The sequence below is a fragment of the Electrona antarctica genome, assembly GCF_951216825.1.
Source record: "Electrona antarctica genome assembly, chromosome: 17".
In the NCBI taxonomy this organism is placed as follows: domain Eukaryota; kingdom Metazoa; phylum Chordata; class Actinopteri; order Myctophiformes; family Myctophidae; genus Electrona; species Electrona antarctica.
The window spans coordinates 32506683-32528325 of record NC_136798.1 but is presented as its reverse complement, the minus strand read 5'-3'; the positions used below and the strand labels follow the sequence as shown (position 1 = coordinate 32528325).

The 21643-nt window shown below is 47.4% G+C and overlaps 1 protein-coding gene across 3 annotated transcripts in view; it reads left to right on the top strand.

Moving 5' to 3' along the window:
- arid1b (AT-rich interactive domain 1B) overlaps positions 1-21637 on the top strand; it is an 83215-nt gene extending 61578 nt beyond the window's left edge. For 2 of the 3 annotated variants that reach the window (XM_079526760.1, XM_079526758.1), the window contains 14 exons: positions 951-1160; positions 2443-2659; positions 5612-5732; positions 6274-6467; positions 8170-8290; positions 10119-10235; positions 11448-11529; positions 12436-12598; positions 13245-13955; positions 15605-15735; positions 17437-17862; positions 18173-18635; positions 19225-19524; positions 19895-21637. In XM_079526760.1, coding sequence (XP_079382886.1) covers positions 951-1160; positions 2443-2659; positions 5612-5732; positions 6274-6467; positions 8170-8290; positions 10119-10235; positions 11448-11529; positions 12436-12598; positions 13245-13955; positions 15605-15735; positions 17437-17862; positions 18173-18635; positions 19225-19524; positions 19895-20682 — 4044 coding nt within the window. In that variant the 3' untranslated portion in view covers positions 20683-21637. The remainder of the gene's footprint in view (positions 1-950; positions 1161-2442; positions 2660-5611; positions 5733-6273; positions 6468-8169; positions 8291-10118; positions 10236-11447; positions 11530-12435; positions 12599-13244; positions 13956-15604; positions 15736-17436; positions 17863-18172; positions 18636-19224; positions 19525-19894) is intronic. The other variant, XM_079526759.1, reaches the window with a different exon arrangement.
- Positions 21638-21643: the final 6 nt, after the last annotated feature.

Sequence of the window (21643 nt, the reverse complement as noted above, 5' to 3'; positions counted from 1 at the left end):
TGTTTTTATTTAATGTTGTCACTATTAATGATTGGCCTGTGACAGTTTACTGTGCCATTCAACGAGGGATTCAATGAGTTGCATCTGTCTGGTCGTCTGGTTAATTTGCTGCTGTCCACTGTCTGCTAGAGTGCTTTACAATATTACCAACATAAATAATAAATACATAATTAGACTTTAAGGCAGAAGCTGTCAAGAGCTTGAAGTCTTATTGGCAGAGGTGGAAGAAATACTCTCATTTTGCACTTAAAAAATACAATACAACCACTGCTTGCCAAAAGGTGACATTGTTTGTCCTTCAATGGTGAAAATCTTGATGTGAAGGCGGCACAAGGGCCTAAACTGAATTGTTAGCAACTCTTAGCAAAACATTATACCGTTTAAAACATGTATTCACAGCTAAAGCTGGAACAGCGATACAAATGGAAGATTCATTTCATGTCAACCCAAAATAACTTGATGAAATGAATTCAATTCAATTCAAACGAGCTTTATTGGCATGAATTCACAAGGTCTCAAATTATATTTATTTTGTTTGTTTTAGCTTTTTTTCCCTCCAACACACAGTTTCAGTTTGATAATCAAAAATAATAATTATGATTGTATTCATGGAATGCAAGTCGACAATTTAGAATAGAAGAATAGAAGGACTTATAGATGAGTTTGGTATTGTTTATTAAACATTTTTTGTTTGTGTTTGACTAAAAGTTTCTCACATACATTTTACATCATAGTACATCATAGTAAACATCACGTTGTTCTTTTATTTGTCTTAAAATGCTGTCACATTAGTAACTGCAGCTTATTAACCGTAATTTCAAAGCGACACAACAGTGGTACTAGTGAATGGAAGGTGTTGCACTTAACACATTTTAGTTCCTACCTCTAAAAATGAAAACCCAGAACGTGTTCTCTGTGACTGATTGCGTTTTGCCGTCCTGTCCGTCCAGAAGCCCAGCGTGGCCACCATGACCAACGAGAAGATCACGCGGCTGTACGAGATGGGCGGCGAGTCCGAGCGGAGGCCGTGGGTGGACCGCTACCTGGCCTTCATGGAGGAGAGGGGCACGCCTGTGCCACTCCTCCCTGCCGTGGGCCGGAAGCCCCTGGACCTGTGTCGACTCTACCTGTGTGTGAGGGAGATCGGAGGCCTGGCCATGGTGAGTGACCCCGGGACACTTCTGGGGGGGGGGGGGTGACCATGCACATCCAGGCAGTGTTGATTTTTGACGGCACGTTTTGATTTAGTTTTAGTCAGTCTTTTGAATACAGCCACATAGTTTTAGTCTAGTTCGTTAGTCGACTAAATCTTTATTTTGGCAGGCCTTGATGGCATGGTAATGGCTGATTTTACACTTGGTTGCATGCTGAACATAGCGGATCTACAAGCTCGTCGATCTACGAGCTTGTCAATCTGCTTTTCATCATGCAACCACGCATGTCTTTTATCACTTCTTCACTAGTCCCTCCCTAAAACTTTAGTCTAGACGTATTTAGTTTTCATTTAGTTTTTGTCAGTGAAAAAAGTAGTCGAACATTTTTGTCAGGTTTAGTCGACGATATGGACACTACATTCAGGACAATAAAATGAATAATATTCATTCTACCATTCTACACCACTAAGATACCCATGTACAGTGTACAAAATACTTCCTTAATGTCAACAAAGTCCACTATCACAACACCAGAGGGAGTTCAACAAACCATGCCGGATTGGGAATCTGTGCTATTGTGGGTGGCTCCTTTCACACATCGCACATCAGGACTTAACCATAGCTGCCATTTTTTGACGTGAGATTTTATTTTGCTTTTATCCATGTATAACTGAAAATGCATACAAACAAAACTGACGAAACAAAACTGGAGATATACTTTCTTTAATGGGGGCTCCTTTCACGATTCAACACGATTCAACAATGGCACATTGCGACTTGGCCAACATACGAACACTTTCAAACAGTGGTGAGATTTTGCTCGTCCACTACCATGTGCAAGTGTAAAAATCAGGAATTATGATGCCATCAAGGCAGGCCAAAAAACATTTGTTGATAGAATCAACTGTAGATTTATTCGACTTAAATATATGATATTCAGTCAACTAAAACAAGACCAACACTAAAAGCCACATTTCAGATGGCTAAAATATGACTAAATCTAAAAACAGAATGTTATTCAAAATCCTAATACTAAAACCAGGTCAAAATCTGCTGTCCAAATTAACTACAATCCGTGCGTCCCGTCCCGACAGGTGGAAAGTGGTGGGAGCCACTGAAATATACATCCGTATAGGCCACTGAAAATACATACAAACACAACTAGAAATAGACTTTCTGGCTCCTTTCACACCGCACATTAGGAACGTGGCCCAACATACGAACACTTTCAGTGGTGAGATTGTATTCAGCTTCAGTCCAGCATCCATGCGTCACTCTGTCCCGACAGGTGAACAAGAACAAGAAGTGGCGGGAGCTGTCCACTCACCTGAACGTGGGCACCTCCAGCAGCGCCGCCAGCTCCCTGAAGAAGCAGTACATCCAGTACCTGTTCACTTACGAGTGCAAGACGGAGCGCGGCGAGGAGCCCCCGGCCGAGATCCCCGGCGCGCCCGGAGGAGACAAGAAGACACCCCCGTCTGCCAAGATCCAACCGCCGTCACCCGGTGAGTAGCCTCGGAGGCCGCAGGCGTTTTGTTTTCAATGGAGGAGAGACATGCCAACCGCCGTACCCGGTGAGTAGCCTCGGAGGCCACAGGCGTTTTGTTTTCAATGGAGGAGAGACATGCCAACCGCCGTACCCGGTGAGTAGCCTCGGAGGCCGCAGGCGTTTTGTTTTCAATGGAGGAGAGACATGCCAACCGCCGTACCCGGTGAGTAGCCTCGGAGGCCGCAGGCGTTTTGTTTTCAATGGAGGAGAGACATGCCAACCGCCGTACCCGGTGAGTAGCCTCGGAGGCCGCAGGCGTTTTGTTTTCAATGGAGGAGAGACATGCCAACCGCCGTACCCGGTGAGTAGCCTCGGAGGCCGCAGGCGTTTTGTTTTCAATGGAGGAGAGACATGCCAACCGCCGTACCCGGTGAGTAGCCTCGGAGGCCGCAGGCGTTTTGTTTTCAATGGAGGAGAGACATGCCAACCGCCGTCACCTGGTGAGTAGCCTCGGAGGCCGCAGGCGTTTTGTTTTCAATGGAGGAGAGACATGCCAACCGCCGTCACCCGGTGAGTAGCCTCGGAGGCCGCAGGCGTTTTGTTTTCAATGGAGGAAAAACGCCTGGGCGAGACATGCATGAGAACTGGCATACGAGTGGGAGTGGACCTTGTATTTTCGCAAACCAATAAGAGTGCAGGGGCGTCACTCCAAATGTGGTGACGTCGGTGTTCACCGCTGTGTGGAGTCGGGAGCAGATGGGGGGGCGGGGGTTGTTATTCTAGCAACTTAACTAATCTCCTTAAGTATATAGTACACACTACACGCATCTTTATATCTATCTCAGGTATTATGTGTAAATATGCTTTTTCTTGGACCTTGTAAAAAAAGAAAACTTTAGTTAGATAAAAAAAAGAGTTTTGTAGCAAAAGCTGTAGCAAAGCCCCCTGCCCTTTTCTTCCCTTTTTTCAAGGTAAAACGGCATGGAAACTATGCACAAATACTAATTTCACCCGCGTTTTTACTTTGTTTTTAACTGTGATGTGACAATAAAACTGATTCTGATACTATTTATACAGCCAAATAGGATACAAGCAGATTGCAGTTATGCATAGAGCCAATTGCTTAAAGAGTGCGCACGTGTGTGTGTGAGCGTGCGTGGCGTGCATGATAATCCAATTCCTGTATCATCATCCTCTCCTGAACTCTTTTGATCTCAAGACAGAATAAATTACTGTTGGATAGAGATAGAGAGAGAGAGAGAGAGAGAGAGGCGCTGGGTGTGTGGAGGGTGGATCGGTGGGGGTGAGGGGGGGGGGGGGGGGGTGGAGGGGAATCCCTGAGGAGAAACAGAGCGAACAACATTGACCTCATGCTGACCTAGTTTCACACGGCAAACCAACGCACACACCAGTGACACAGCACTTTTTTTTCTCTCTGTCTCTCTCTCTCTCCTCTTCGCTCGCCCTTTTTTTCTTTCTCCCACCCCCCCTCCCCCCTCAGTCTAATTATAGCATCCAGGCACAGATGGAGGCGTGTGGGTCTATTGTTGACATGTGAAACACGGAGCAGCATGGCTGGCAGCCTGGCCACATCGCTCACTCCCTCCCTCCTCTCTCGACACTGTCTTTGCCAGATCTTTTCAAATCTTAATCTTTGTTTGTTGGTGGCCGTGATGGGTGGTGTCTATTGCAGTGATTTCTCTACTTTTGTTTTCCTTTATTACTTTTTTTAAATTACTTACCCGGACCACTGGGACCACCAGTGGTCATTGAGGGGGTTCCAGTTGGTCCCCAGCTAAATGATGGAGAGTTGGTAACCACATGGACCTTTTATTAGATGTTTAACTCTTGAGAACGTAAAATGAAACCAAATGGGTCCATTTTACATTTCACACTTTTTTTTTAAGCGAACATTTTTAACTCAAATCCTTGCTTCTTGGTGTCCCTGGAAGTTGGGACCAAATATTTTCAGATGGGGACTCATATATTTTTGGGGGTCTTTGGCATGAAAAGGTTTGAGAACCACTGACATAACCACTGTTTATGGGTCCATTTGGTTCCATTTTAACTAAAAATATAGTTTTCATTCGAAGTCGAGTAGATGATGGAGTTAACACAGACTCTCTCTCTCTATATATATATGCTCAGTGTGAACGACACTTAACACGGAGCCCGCCAGAAACAAGGAACACGAAGGTTTAAATTAGTACCCTAGCCCGAGATTCTCGGGTTTGAGAGCTTGTATTCTTTAATCCATTTTTGAATCCGATCGTATCGCTAGCTAATGTTGCTACCCCCAACAGAGTGGGACACTGGCCGCGGCCATTTTGAAGATGCACGCGCATCCACTTCCATGTTAAGCCCTGCATTCAAAGCTCTGTATCTAAGAAAGGACATTGAGTGGGCCGTTTCTGGTGAAAACAAGGGTTTTCAACGGGCTGTAGCAGGCGCTCTGACACTCGCGGTCGGGGTTTTCCACCGCCGAGCGGGACAACAACAATCGGTCATGACACCACACACAGCAGTTTGTCATTGTAACATCCGGTTACGGATATTTGGCGTTACGCGCGATAAAACCTTGGCAATACGCTATCGAGGGATTAATTAATGCTGGCGGAAATTGGGTTAAGTCTGTCTGGAACAGCTGTACGTCGTTATTCAGGGGTTGACACTAAGGTCTCACAGGCCACTTGTACAGGTCATGTTCTACTTGTTTTATAGACGGTTTCTCTCAAACGAGCATTTGCCCTGTCGGGCAACCTGAAACAAAATTCACCTGCCCGAATTTTTTTTACCTAGGGCAGCCGGGAACACCTCTGTGTGTAGTTGTTGCTTTATACAGTATATGCTAGCAGTAGCAACATAATTCATTTTAATAAAAATGTGACGTTTTTCAGAAAACCTCAGGTCTAAAACAAACTCACACTGTGCGTTTCTCTTTTTCTCTCTCTCTCCTTGCCCCGTCCAGCCAACTCTGGTTCTCTGCAGGGTCCCACCACCCCCCAGTCCACAGGCAGCAGCTCTATGACTGAGACCCCCGGGGACGTGAAACCCCCCACCCCAGGACACCTCACCCCCCAGCACCACAGGTACAGCAAAACACATCTACCTACACAGTGGTGGGGAAAAAAGTACTCTACGTTTCTTACTTAAATAAAAGCATCAATACTGCAATCTAGAAATGCTCTGTTATTTTATCATGAACATTTGTGAGGACCAATTATATGAAGATGGGTTGAAAAGTGGTTATTATACAGTAATGGTGAAATAATTATAATGCTGGATAATGGATTGTTTCTAGGATGGTAGGATGCCTAAACGCTGTTGTATCTAATAGCTTATATCGTTCCCTGTGGGATCCGTTACAAGCAGGACGTTGACTGTCCAAGTGTTTCTTTTAATGACTGTGTTCAAGATTTAAGTACGTTCAAGTTACGTTTAAGTCTGTATCTGTCCAACAGTGAATTTAACGAGAGGAGAAAAAAAAGGAGAGAATGCCGTAGAATAAGATCTCTATCTGCTATTTTCACTAGTTTGGCTCCCGGGCAAACGTCTTCATTTCTCTTTATTTGAGTCTTGAGCCCAAAAAAATTCGGGAACCAGTGATCTAAAACTCATGCTTTGTCTCAGGAACAACAGTGGCGGTGTGAGTGTTCAGGACCCTTTCTCAGAGGGCAGCGACGCAGCCTTCCATGGTAAGCGAGGGCCGGGGCCCGCCGGGGGCCCCTACCAGCCTGGAGGAGGAGGAGGGGGTCCCACAGACCCCGCCATGAGACCCCTGCAGTACGACCCCAGCAAAGAGCCGTACGGCGGGCAGAGGAAAGGTGAGAGGACACGTTAGATTTATTAATGGTTGTCATCAAACCTTTGAATTTCAAGGACCCCTATGATTAATTTTGTACACTCTGAGTTGCAGGCCTGGCAAGTGACCGATATCCCTAATGGAACACTGGGGGGTCTGCGGACCCCACTTTGAGATCCACTGGATTAGAATGATTAATTATTGCCTTCCATTGTTTCAAATATAACATTTTAAAAAATATAGTGCAAATAGCTTATGGATTGGCTATTGTCGCTATTGGTATATCGTACTTAAGTGGTTTGATGTGTATTTGTGTTGAGGGGTAAAAACGTGGGGCACCGACTTTGTGTTTGAGGCTTTTAGCTGATACGTGTTACCCCAAGCACTTCCCCAAATAGAACAGCTTCGGCACAGAAGCGAAAGGGAGAGATTTTTAAAAACACAGTTCCTGAGGTGCACCGGTAACTGGACCGGATAATGCGTGCCTACGACCGCATAATTGCAATGTTCGATTCTGTCTGTGGAGACCTGCTGTGTAGCACGTCGTTCCTCCTGTCTACCCCCAGCTTCTGTAAAACTGTGCTTCTCAAATTGGGGATCTTTCAGAGGTTTCCAGTGGGTAATACTGTAGCATCAAAGTCAGTTTAACCACTTCAACCCTGTTTCATACCTACTGTGGCAACCTATCGCAGTGCAAAGCATTTTTGTGTGTAAAAAAACATTTTTGTATTATTTTTTGTAACACTAATCTTCTCTTATGGGGGGGGTCTCCCTGGAAATTAAAATGTTAGAGGAACCACTTCTGTAAAGACTTGCAGAAAACCCCCCACAAAACTGCCTCTAAAAAATGCCTGCTTCATTCTTATTTTGAATACCATGTTACATGCCTGCACCCTTTTCAGTTTTCTGCAGTGGCTGATCAACAAGCTGATGGGGCTCTGGTGCCCCTCTGTGGTCAAAATGGGAACTGTCTTAGAAATGTGTTGCTATGCTCAAAATAAGATCAAACCCTCCTAATCCCTACGGGAAAATTAGTCCATTTCAGCAGCCAAAAGTAGGTCCAGAAGCAATTGGAAAATAGGGCATTCAAATCAACAGAATTGTCTAAATGATGTCCTTCTGTATTAGATTCTCTTTAACACGCATGCACGCGCACACATGCACGCACGCACGCACGCAAGCAAGCAAGCATACATTTGTTAGAAACATTGTATCTCCATTTTTTTTTCATAAGTGAATGTCCTATTTTCTTTTTACTTCATTGCATGACAGTGTCACACAAGGGTAGCTTAAAACATTTAATTTACAAGCTCACATCGTGTTGCAATGCAACACCTTGTGAACAAGTAGAACTGCTACGGTATTTTGATCTCATAATTGCGACCACTAGGTCGCAGTTACTATATTACTATATAAACGAGCACTGACGCTGTAACGCAACGCAACGCTCCACACACACACACACACACACACACACACACACACACACACACACACACACACACACACACACACACACACACTTTGCTTGTAGAGTTTAATTGATATTAATTAATTAGTGAATTCATTTTTACCCATTCTTGACATTATTCCGGTAGAGTGCCTCAGCCCTAGCAGTCGCTTTCTCGCCTTTAAGGCGTATTACTGGTTAGATCTTATCTAAAAATGTTGAATAATCTGAAGTGTGCGCTCAGCTGAACGTGTGTTCTGTTCTGTCCCTGCAGAGACGTACAGTCCAGCCCAGATGCAGGACATGTACCCCCGCGGCCCCCCCTCCGGACCGCTGCCTGGGATGGGAGTAGGGCCTCGACCCCAGTTCCCCTATGGACCCGGCTATGAGCGCAGGTAAAGCAACCCTCTAGTCCAGTGGTGCTCACCCCCCCCCCCCCCCCCCCCCCACCCACCCACACTGACGAGCATTACATTTATGAGATCATCTGAAAAACATTATTATATATAAACATTAACCCATTTTGGCCTGACTTTAAAAAAATATCCTCCAGTTTTCTGAAATAAATATTTTCACAATTTTTCAAAAATAGCAGACCTATGAGCTTGTAGATCTGCTATTTTTCAATAGCTAAATTACAACATAATGTTTAAAACACCAAAAGGGGTTCCCGCCCAGAATGGGTTAAACAATAAACAGTGTTCTCTCCTCCGCGTCATCAGTGCCCATACCCGAGGCGGGGTTGGCGAAAGGGCCTTTCTGTGTGGAGTTTGCATGTTCTCCCCGTGTCCCCTAGGGTAGGTACCCTCACGAAAAAACATGCAGTAATCCTGGTCTCTAAACTACCTCCCCCTGGCCAGCCGGGGGGCCTGATGGAGGGGAAAGGAACTGGTCGGAATAACGTGTTCCTTCCACGCGCTACGTCCGGCCGGTGAAACTCTCCCCTGTCAGGTGAAAAGAAGCGGCTTGGACTCCTCATGCATAGAAGTAAGCATGAGGTCAGTCCGCTGCCCCCCCCCCCCCCCCAGGTTGGCAGAGGAAGTGTAGCGCCCAGGATTACATTTGATAATTGACACTGGGTAAAAAAATGGGTTGCAAAATCGTGGGATAAAAATGTAATTAACAGGATCGGTTCAGGCTAAAGTTACCTTTGAACAGCCACTGCACCGCCCACTGAGTTGCTTGTCATGAAGATCCACTTTAAAACGATGTAATTGCTTGTCGCAGAGTTGAAAAGTATTCCGAAGTGGCAATCACAACAAGAGACCGGACGAGGAAGCCGCGCGCTGCTCGGCAGCTTCCCCGTTGTAAACAATAGGGACTCAATTTCCCATAACCCTTTGCACGCCGGCGCGACGGACCTATTTGCGATGACATGATCATCAAAAGTAAAACGCGTCTCATATCCCATTCTGTCCGGTGGATTGCCCGTATGACTTAAAAACGTGGATTAAACAATGAAAACATAAATCGCAGGGAAAGTGTTCTACAATAACTACTATAGACGAATAACAGTTTAAGTCCACAATAATTATCCATAATGTATAAATGATGGATAAGGGGTCAGGTCAACTAGGCAACTAGGGGTCAGAATAAACTTTGGACTTAAACTGTTATTCGTCTATAGTACTCGGGCAACTCGTGAATAGTAGTCTACTGAATAGTAGTCAGTAGTGTTAAAAAAAACAATAAACATTATAAACATTATATAGTATAGTTTGTTGATTACGTTATTATACCACTGATCTAGTCTTTGGATAGTGTATATCTGTCATATCTATTATCTATAAATGCACCATGTCTCGTCTGTCTGTACATACGTGTGTATGTCTGTAATCCACGTAACTCGAGAACCGTTCGCCCCACCGACTTCCATTCGACACACACGCTCCACACCCCCACAGGGAGTCACTCTACGCTCCACACCCCCACAGGGAGTCCAGTGCCTGGACTCTACGTTCCACACCCCCACAGGGAGTCCAGTGCCTGGACTCTACGCTCCACACCCCCACAGGGAGTCCAGTGCCTGGACTCTATGTTCCACACCCCCACAGGGAGTCCAGTGCCTGGACTCTACGTTCCACACCCCCGCAGGGAGTCCAGTGCCTGGACTCTACGTTCCACACCCCCACAGGGAGTCCAGTGCCTGGTGTCGAGTCCGTCGGACCCACGGTTGTCGGACCCACCGGTCTAGTTTATCTGTTGTGTTCTTTCTGTGCTCAGGCCTGAACACATGATGGGTCCGGACGGGAGCATGGCGCCCCCTGCAGGTCAAAACAGCATGGCTCACTCTGGAAATGACCCTGGCATGTTCCCAGCCAACAGGTTCCCCCTTCAGAGGTACAGTAGGACCCAATCACTGTCTTAACTCTGTGCTTCGCAAACTTTGTCATATCAAGGCCCATTATTTACTCAGCAAAGTTATACTTTGTGCAACTAGTGAAAACAATTGTGTGCAAAAAAGCACCCACCAAAAAAAGAAGCAGCTTGTGAACTTGTGAGCAATTCTCCTGATGATAATCTACATGTGTTTTTTTTTTTTTTACATTTTCTTTAGCGATTTCTGTTGAACACAAATTATTCCGACCTTCACTTTATTTTTTTACGCGTTGGCAACGGTAGCTGTTATATAACGGTGCTACGTTGACTGTCGTCGTAGCAACAGCCAGCCTCACTGTGTGAACATGAACCTAAAATTTCAGATGCTGAAAGAAGTGGTCGTAGAACTACAGTACTGTGGACCGGCCATCCTCAACCCTGTCACGCCCAATTACCCCAAGACTCTTTAACTAGGGTTGTCCCGATCCGATCACGTGATCGGAAATCAGGGCAGATCAGGTCATTTTCAAATGATCGGAATCGGATCGGGAGCAAAAACCGTGATTGGGACATCCCTGGTATCAATATTATATCCATATCATGATATTAGACTGGATACTGTCTGTGATTTTGGATATTGTACTATTGTGATATGGCATAAGTGTTCTATAAAAATATAAATATCGGATCGGGAAAAATCGCTATCGGCAGATACTCAAAATCAATCAAATGATCGTGATCGGGAGGAAAAAAACGTGATCGGGACAACCCTATCTTTAACTCTTTTTAATATCTACATTCTACAAAAGCCTTAGTTTTTACACTTGTGAGACAACAACAAAACCTTTCCTGGTTTTAATGGGTTAAGACCTGATGCCGATTGTACAAATGGCAGTTTTCTGAAAAACCCATGTTGCTATAATGTAAATATATAGCAACAATCCAAAATGACACAGATCCACTCCTGGATTGAATGGCCCAAGACAAATATCGTGGCTGTCGTGAGGACACTTTGCATCTCCATATCCCCCCCGCCCCCACACAGACACACATCATATTTGATGCCGCTGATTTCAAGCAAAAATGTCGAGCAAAAGTAGCCATTGCTATTTTTTATTTTTGCTATTTTAAAAAGTGGTGAAGCGTGTCTGTTTGATTTTTTTTATATATAATAAATATTTAACCAATGAAAAGCATGAACAAGAATTTGTTTTGTCTCTCTCTCTCCTCCAGACACAGTCACGAAGGTTACGGCCAGCCGTATCCCAACATTCCCTACGGCTCCCACCAGCCTGGCATGTACCCACAGCAACAGGTATACTGTACCCTAGTTATACACTATATCAGTGGTTTTCAACCCTTTTCATATCAAGGTTTATTGCGAACGCAGTGAGCATTTACTATGAGACCCAGCAGATCATGTCTGTCTGTCTGTGTGTCACGCTGTAACACCACCCGCCCACCACCAGAGGGCGCAGCTGTATCACACACAAAAACACACACACATGCACGCACGCATGCACACACACACACACACACACACACACACACACACACACACACACACACACACACACACACACACACACAAAAAAACTTAAAAAGGAAAAACTTTAAAACGCACACACACACACACAAAAAAAGAGAACTTAAAAAAAACCTTACAAAATTACGTAATTTATTCTAATTGTTGTTTTTGCAATTTACGAGCTGCGTTCACTTCCCGCATTCGCGCGTCTTACTTGTTATGTATTTGTTATTTGAGCCACGGACCACCATTTGATGAGATTTAGCCTCGCAGACTCAAAACTAAGGGATATTTTGTTATCGTTGGATAACGTTTTTCCACAATTCCGTGCCGTATTGATGTTGGTACCATAGGGGAGAGAACAGGTAAATGTTGATCAAAATGTGTAGACTTCTTGTAAATTAAGTAATGCAGATGTTTAACAATAATATAACTCTTGTAATAGCCGATCTACAAGCTCACAATGCGTTGCGATAATTTTTCCAAAAGATTTGTATACATTTGGAAACTTGAAATCGGACATTCTACACAATGAGTACTTTTACTTTTGGTACTTTAAGTACATTTGATGCCAATACTTTTGTACTTTAACTCAGGTAAGTTTTGAATTCCGGCCATTTACTTGTAACGGAGTATGTCTACGTTGCAGTATTGATACTTTTACTTAGTACGTTCTCCCACCACTGCATCCAGGGTTACAAGCGTCCCGTGGAGGGGATGTACCCTCCGTCCAAGCGCCATGAGGGCGAGCCGCCGTTCGCCCTGCAGCAGCAGCAGCAGCAGCAGCAGCAGCAGTTCGGCCAGCAGCAGCAGCAACCGCCCGACATCTACGGCCAGTACGGCCCCCCGTCCCAAGGTTAGAATGGCTTTGGATTTTTGAGTGGTGCAACCACTCCAAGGATCAGCAATGTCCGTCCTAACCTAATGTGACTATGTTTAGAGTACCAGTAGGGGCAAAAGTGGTGCTGTTGTGCCAGAAACACACAGAGAGAGAGAGAGATAGTGTTGCACTGTTGCCTGCTAATTACACAGAGAGAGAGAGGCAGGGGGAGAGGGGAGTTGCACCACTCAGTTCTCACGGGTGTGATTTTCATTATAGTTCTACTTAGTCTTGACTTTTTTTTGTTCTAATTCAGTTAGTTTAGGGTTTGCTAGTTTTCATTTGTTTTGCTTTTAGGTATTTTTCATACTTTCATACTAATTTGTCAGGTGCAGTATTCAAAAAGGTCAGGAAGTAGGTCTATTGTGTAATAAAACCTCAACAAAAGATACATATTGTATATTCAGTTACTGTTGGTAACGAGAAAAACTAAAGGCATTTTGTCTATAATTTCAGTTTGTAGTTAGTTTTGTAAACACAATACAGTTTCAGTTAGTTATAGTTTTTTATTTTTTTTTATTATACTTTTCATTTAGTTCAGTTAACGAAAATGTATTTTCAATTTTAGTTTTTGTTATTTCTTTAGTTTTCGCTATCTATAATAACCTTGGCCCGCCCACAGCAGGGGGCGCCGGTGCTTACATGGGCCCGGAGAGAAGACCCGTCCAGAGCCAGTACCCCTTCCCCTACGGCCGCGACCGCATGCCGCCCTCCGCCGCCTCCTCCCAAGGACCGCCCCCTCCGCACGGCATGATGGGCAGCAGCGGACCCGCTCCCGTCTCCACCTCCTCTGCCGCGGACGGAGGAGGTGGGGGTCCCTCCCCTCAGGGGAGCATGTGGCACCCCAGGAGTGACATGGGGTTCCCCTACCCAGGCAGGCAGGGGGGGCCGCAGGGGCCCCCCTACGCCCCCGGCATGGACCCTGACGGGAGGGGCCCCCCGCAAGACGGCCAGTGGCCGCCCGGTCATCAACGCCAATCCCCCTACCCTCCCCACCCCTCCACCTCCTCCTCCCCTATGGTCCCCCTCCGACAGCCGCCCGCTTCGTACCAGGCTACGCCTCCTCCCACCCTGCCCAACCACATTTCCCGTGCCCCCAGCCCCTCAGCCTTCCCCAGGCCCATGGGAGACTCCCTGTCCCCCAACAACAGCAACAACATGGGCTGCGCTCCCTACCTGGGCTCCATGAAGAAGCCAGGGTCCCAGGCTGGCGTGGTGCTGCCGGGGCATGGCATGCCAATCATCCAGCGGGAGGTCAGCTTCCCCCCGGGCTCCGTGGAGGCCACCCAGCCCAAAGTGAAGCCCCGGCGAAGGCTCATCGCCAAGGACACAGGTTAGAAAGACACTTGGGCTGACACCACATCGCAAACACAATAGGGCTGTTGATTGTATTTGATTATTATTATATTTTGCAAAGACAATGATGGACATATTAATGACTAGAAGCTTGCGCGCCTACGGGCTACGGCGTGCTTGTGTCTTACACCACCACGCGTCCGTGGTGTTGTTTCTCTGTGAATATGGTGTGTCCGAGTGAGACACACATACACACACCATACATTTTGAACGAAGGCAGACAGCGATGTGTGTTTGGCCACTGACCGTGTTGTTTCCGTGTTGTTGTTTTTTCTCAGAGAGAGAGAGAGGTGAATTAGAGAAAGGATAGAGAGAGGTATGGAAAGTACAGGGAGAGAGAGCATCACTGCAGTTCTAGGAAAGCCCCGCTGTGATTGGCCAGTAGTTATAAGAGCAGGGATGAAAACAGAGGTGAAAACAGTGACGTATCACAGCAACAAAGCTCAGGCATACGTCACGGTCTATGACTTGGCCACCTGAACCGGTGCACAAAGTTGTACGATCCAGTCTCCATGGACACAACTTTGTGGGCGTGGAATTATCTAAATATTAAACGGCAAATTATGTACAGTGTGGGTAATGCAATGTAATAGATCACATTGTTGATTGGGACGGAATTGTTAACAGTTGAGTTTGGGAAGTAAAGTTGGGATGGGCACAGAATTAATATTATTAGGCAAGTGGTGCGCGAAGCATTCCCTGGGGGGTCTGTGTATTCCTGGGACTCACATAAATTGTCTGTCTCACACACACGCGCACACTCTTGCGTGCGACCCGTCGTTGCGTGTGTCTTCCCCGTGTCCGTGTGGCTCCGCGACCCGCCGTTGCAAGACACACATCTGTGTGTTGCTGATATAGACAGATTTATCAGTTTTATCCTGCTGTTCATTTTACCACATTAACTTTGCAAATATCGGTAACTGTAGCATGCACCGTGTCGGGGAGAAGTGTTCCCCGTGTGTCTGTGTGGGTCTGCTGACTGCTACTGCCTCAGTGAGTCAGGCAGGTTCAGGGAGAACGGTAATTCCAAAAGGGGAGGTGCGGTGCTGTGGTAGGCAAGGGGAATGTTGCACAGAAAAATGTGACCCATACATTAATCTGTGTCCCTCCCAACATGCATGTCACTGTGTGACACGTGATCGGCAGGGCTAGGAGTTGTTTTTGGTGAAAATTAAGTAAATTAAAATTAAGATGGTGCTTCTAAGCAGCGCACATTGAGGCGAGAGCACAGGGTGTTGTGACGTGAGGTGCGTGGAGGCTCACCGTGCGCTGTGGCGTTTTGAGATGGCCACCTAAGCGAATTGTAATGAGACAGATGCATGTGTAATGTCAGAACTGTTCAGTGTCGTTATATCCACAAGAGGGTGCTCGCCGCCGATTGTCAAGAACAAGCTTAGAAATCATGACATGAATAAATATAATATTGAAAGTGTGCACAACGATGAAAAAACACAGATGAAAAGAATGACGTTTTCAGAGTCACACTGACGAAGGCTGGATAGCCAAAATGTTTGTCTCATGATGTTAGTTGCTGCGAGAGTGAGGTCTAGCCAACAGTAAAGACAAAAAAGATCTGCCATTTTAAGCGAGTACTTTTTTTCCCCCACCACTGCCTCCTCCCACTAGGAACCCCGGAGGCGTGGCGTGTGATGATGTCACTGAAGTCGGGTCTGCTGGCGGAGAGCACGTGGGCGCTGGACACCATCAACATCCTGCTGTACGACGACAGCACCGTGGGCTCCTTCAACCTCTCCCAGGTCAGTCAATGGGCTATATGTGGAGCAAGCTTCAACCTCTCCCAGGTCAGTCAATGGGCTATACGTGGAGCAAGCTTCAACCTCTCCCAGGTCAGTCAATGGGCTATACGTGGAGCAAGCTTCTGCTATGCTTTGCAAGGAATCTCTGGATAATTTTTTTGCCTTCAACAGAGACACGCGCCCCAGAGCCGGAAGAGGCGTCTTATAGGGATGGGTCCGATTTGTCGACAAATCGATTATCGTTAACGGGACCCCGAAATCGATTATGGAAATTAATAATTAATTTTTTTTTTTTATGAAAATCTGTTGGAAAGGCAATACTGTCATCCAAACAGGACAGGGCTATAGGCCTACCAAAGTGTGCCTGGGATGTGTCTGTGTAGCTGCATGAGGAGTGTGAGTCATTGAGTGTGAGTGGAGATTGATTCCAATCAAGATACATGTTTGGAGGATTTAGCAGGTGTTGGGAATTTACCTAATCAGGCCTAGGCTGGGGTTGCTACTTTACTTACTTACTTACTTACTTTTTTTCCCCCTTTTATTTTTAATAAAAATAATATTTTGCCTTCACGTCACTCGTAAATCAAGGGTAATGGTATGACAGACTGACTGGTATAAACAGTGCCCCCAGTGGGGAGGGATGGTATGACAGAGAGACAGGTATAAACAGCGTCCCCAGTGGGGAGGGATGGTATAAACAGCACCCCCAGTGTAGAGGGATGGTATAAACAGCGCCCCCAGTGGGGAGGGATGGTATGACAGACTGACTGGTATAAACAGCGCCCCCAGTGGGGAGGGATGGTATGACAGAGACTGGTATAAACAGCGCCCCCAGTGGGGAGGGATGGTATGACAGTATGACAGTCCCCACTGGGGGGACGCTGTTTATACCATCCCTCCCCAATGTACAGTTGGACCTTTCCTGTTGGCCTGCCTGCCTGTCAAAAAAGGGCGTTTTTTGATTGAGTTTAGTCATGTGAATAAAATTTAGTTTTAGTCATATTTTATAGCCTGAATTTTCATTTCGTTTCACTTCATTATTCAGACTGAGGATGGGCGTTGCCAAAGCGGCAGTCTTCGGCAATTGGTTCACACCAACCAATCAAAATAGTAGCAAAGCAGATGTCGTTGTCAATGTGGCTAACCAGGTTGCTAACGAAACAAACGCGGTCAACGAGCGCTACTAGCACGTAAACAAACACGGTAAAATATGTCGGATGATGATGTTTCTAAATCCTGTCGTTTCTGTAAAGAAACTATTTATTATAGGACGATTTAATAGCCAGATCGATACAGTTGCAAGTTACCACAGCAGGGGCAGCCATGTTTGTTGTCTAACGTCATCGAGTTGAGACGGTGCAGATTGGCCATAGCCGCGGTATCAGATTTTCAACCGAGGCTGTCGGAGTCACCAAAACTGTGGCTTTCGCCTTTATTTAATTTTTTTATGGAGGGACAGACAGTAGGCTGACAGGAAATGGGGAGAGAGATGGGGGGAAGATCATGATATATCCTATTTAAACTATTTGTTAATTTATATAACAAATCGGACCAATCTCTCAGTCGAATCATGCCAAAAAAAATAGAAAACATCGACTAAGAGATTGGTAGTCGACTAAGACTCCCTCCCACCTTTTTTTTTGGTACCCAAACAAGGCCAGCAGGTTGAAAGTGCTTAATGAGTGTTTGCTCTGGCTGCAGCTGCCTGGCTTCCTGGAGCTGATCGTGGAGTATTACCGCCGCTGTCTCATCGAGATGTTCGGCGTCCTGGAGGAGTACGAGGTGGGAGCGCTGGAGGACCGGCTCCCCCCGCTGGACGACCTCGACACCGAGGAGGAGGAGCGGGAGGAGGAGGAGGAGGAGGCAATGGAGAAACAAGAGGAGGCAGCCGCCCCGTCAACTCCTCCCCCGCCACCACCACCACCACCCGACAACCAATCACAAGAGGAGGCGCAGGGGACAGCCGTTAAGGCGTCTTCGTCTGAGGTAGAGGAGGCGGTTGCGGTTGCTCTCATCAAGACGGAGGAGCAAGACGGTTCGGAGGAGACGATAGCCGACGCTCCTGTCCTCAAAGAGGAGAGCGCAGGAGGAGCTGAGGGGAAAGTGGAGCGAGAAGAAGATGAGAAGGTAGGCATGTCAGATGTCACAGTTGTTAACCCATTAATTCATTCACTGCCAGGGATGTGTTTTCAAAGGCCCACACTGCCAATTACGTGTTGTTGTTGTTTTTTTAAGATATCTTTTGGGCCTAAGATATCTTTTTGCCTTTTTATTGATAGATGTATAGTAGGTAGACAGGAAACGGGGAGAGAGTGTGCGATGCAGTGTCTCGTTTAATTGTACCAAACACATCTTTAAACTGCACCTAAGCGATCTAAATGATGATTCGCAATTATTCCTATGACAACTAATCATGAACTCAAACTGATGTCGACAGTCCTGCGAGAAGGAAGAAGAGAAGGTGCTGCCCTCCGAGCCGGCCCAGCTGTCCTCCCGGCCACTCCAGTACTCCACGACGGAACCTCGTCCCAAGCAGGCCAGCCGCTTCGACCGGCTCCCCATCAAGGTGGAGGAGAGGACAAGGGAGGAGGACGGCGTGGGCGAGAAGTGGAGGGAGCTGAGCCTCGCTGGAGGCTTCACCAGCGGCCTGCTGCACTGGGAGGCCGGCGGTGGGGACTCCACGGCTCACATCCAGACCCACTTTGAGCTCCGCAGCACCGGCGCCGCGGACAGGGCCATACCCGACGACACCTGGCAGAGAGAGGTCGTCAGCCCGGGAGACGCAGCGGCGCAGCAGCAGATGCAGAACAGTGACGTGGAGGAGAAGAGCTCTGAGGATGGAGACGACGAGAAGGACATGGTGGACCGCATGCTAAGCGCCTGCATGAAGTCCCTGCAAGGTGACCCTTTTGTTAAATTACAGTCCGTAGTCCGTTAAGAATATAGCCTGGCAGTGGCAAGGCAGTTCAATGTGCAACATACAATTATGAAATGCCATTAGGATGCATAAAACAAAACTATAAATAACAAATACAATTACAGTGCAGAAGATAAAGAGGAAAGAAAAGTAACTCAATCAATGGCAAACAGAAAAGTCTTTACTTACTTAAAATAAATAACAGTGGCAGCAGACCTGCAGTTTTCTGGGAGTTTGTTCCAGATGTGTGGTGCATACACTAAATGCTGCTTGCCCACGTTTATTTATAGAGAGTCTGCACAACGGTCCTGCGTACCACCTGTTTCTAAAATGCACATAATGCAGGAGGCAGCAGTACGTTGCGTTCCAAAGTTTTTTGGTAGAATGCGTTTGTTTGATGCGCACCACAATTGGAATGAGCCTTCACACCTGCCAAACGAAGCGCACTTTTCCGAAACTGAGTAAAAGCTCCTGGTGTGAAGGCCGGCGACCTTAAAGCTAGGTGTTCACCAGACCCAACATGGAGAGCGCTAACCCGTCGTCTTCCTCCCCCACCTCTGCACCCCCGCCAGGTTCTCTGTCGGACGGCCAGCAGGAGCACGTGGGCTCTCCCCTGCTGGAGGACGAGCCTCGCTGCTGGGACGAGGCGCCGCTCTCGGTGGCCGAGCCCTGGCAGGACGCGCTGTCGCGGCGCTGCATCTGCGTCTCCAACGTGGTGCGCAGCCTCTCCTTCGTGCCGGGCAACGATGGCCCCATGTCGTGCCACCCGGGCCTGGTGCTCATCCTGGGCCGCCTGGTGCTGCTCCACCACCTCCACCCGCGGCGGAAGAGGAGGAGGCATCTGATGGCCATGATGATGATGCCCCTCACAGGTACGCTAGGGCGGTCGACCATGACACGTTTGAGTTGACCATTAATTTTCACACAAATGATTGCGATTGACAGTTTAATTGAGTTGTTTGAATTTGTGTTTGCTTTTTTTAGGCTTCGTAATAAAAAAGTGCACGGGGCAGATATGACAAATAACTGAAATAATATATCAAGAAATTATTGACATTTGTATACATTTTATACAAGCTTACAACGTGTCGTAAGCTTGTAGATCAGCTATTTCTGTGTTTTCAAGTATGGACATTTTTCAACATTTCCACACACGATTATGACAAAATAATTGCAATTATCTCAAGTAATTCGATTAGACGATTAATTATGTACCAATTGTGACAACAACCCTACTCACAGGCGACCCCCCGCTCCCCGAAGACCTGCAGGGCCAGGCGTGCTCCCGCGACGAGTGGTGGTGGGACTGTCTGTCGGCGCTGCGCGAGAACACCCTGGTGACGCTGGCCAACATCGCCGGCCAACTGGACCTGTCCGTGTACCCCGAGAACGTGTGCCTGCCCGTCCTGGACGGCCTGCTCCACTGGATGGTGTGCCCCTCGGCCGAGGCCCAGGACCCCTTCTCGGCCTCGTGCTCCACGCTGACGCCGCAGCGGCTGGCGCTGGAGTGCCTGTGCAAGCTGAGCGTCCAGGACTCCAACGTGGACCTGACGCTGGCCACGCCGCCGTACTCGCGCCACGCGCGGCTGTTCGCCACCCTGCTGCGCCTGGTGGGCGACCGGCGCAACCCGGTGTGCCGCGAGATGGCGGTGGCCGTGCTGTCCAACCTGGCGCAGGGCGACCCGGGCGTGGCGCGCGCCGTGGCGCTGCAGAAGGGCGGCGTGTCTGCGCTGGTGGGCTTCCTGGAGGACAGCGTGGCCACGGCCCAGTACCACCACTCCCACTCCTCGCACCTGGGCGGGGGCTCGGCCGCCCCGCCGACTCCCCTCCACCCGCCGGATCCGCCCAGCGTGGGCATGATGTGCCGGGCCGCCAAGGCCCTGCTGGCGCTGGCCAAGGTGCCGGAGAACCGGACGGAGTTCGTCCTGTACGAGAGCCGCCTGCTGGACGTGTCGCTGGCGTCGGCCCTCGGCGCCCCGGTCGCCGTCGTCTTGTGCGAAGTACTTTTCAAGCTGGGGGGGCGCTCGTGACGCACGGAACATGCTCGGTGAGGGAGGACCATCTCGGTATGGAGCGGTGGATTCTCACACTTTTATTTTATTTTAAAGGACCCCCGATAACTCTTGAGAGTGTACAAATGGAACCGAATGGATCGATTCGGTTCCATGTGTGCACCCTCAAGAGTTACACATCTGTAAGGGGTTCCTTTTGGACCCCTGGTGGTGGTCTCTGGACCCTGTTTTGTGAACCACTGGCATGGAGTGTGCCCCGTGAGACGAGGGGGGCCCCCCCCCCCCTCGTCCCACAGGGGGGGGAGCGCCCTCACCCGGCGAGGAGGGAGCCGTGTTGGGACATTGGTGCGTGCGCCGTTCGATGCGAAGTCAAGGCGAAAGGAGCATGCTCTGTTAAGGCCCGGGCGTGGGTTTTTTGGAAGTTCTCGTCCAGCTGGAGATTGGACGGCCAAGAGAGACTGGCCGCTGTTATATTTTTATTTAAATGAACACATCAAACAAAGTTTTTACATACAAATGAATATATATATAGAAGTATTATATATATATATATATATATAGTTCTCGGCTCCATCCACGAAAAAACATTTTATTTGGGTATTTTTAAGTGATTTTAATACAAAAAATAATATTTAATACTTGGTATTTTTAATTCTTTCGTTTGTTTTTCTATTCTTTTCAATCGTCATTTTGTTGGGTTTCTTGTCGGTTTGTTTTTAAAAAGAAATGATTCATTTTTGTTTTGTTTTCAACCAAAGTACTTTTGTGAAGTGTTTCTAAACGTACATGGCTGGTTGGTGTCTTTCTGTTTGCTGGCCTGTTGTTCTCTGGGGCGAGGGGATCAATCACACTGATTTAATAGCGACGCATATTGTAGATAGGCCTCTTTTTATAACATGCCAAGACACACACACAACACAACACACACTTACTTAACCACTCAAACCCTAATATCCTTCGTCGGCCGGGGTCCCCCAGG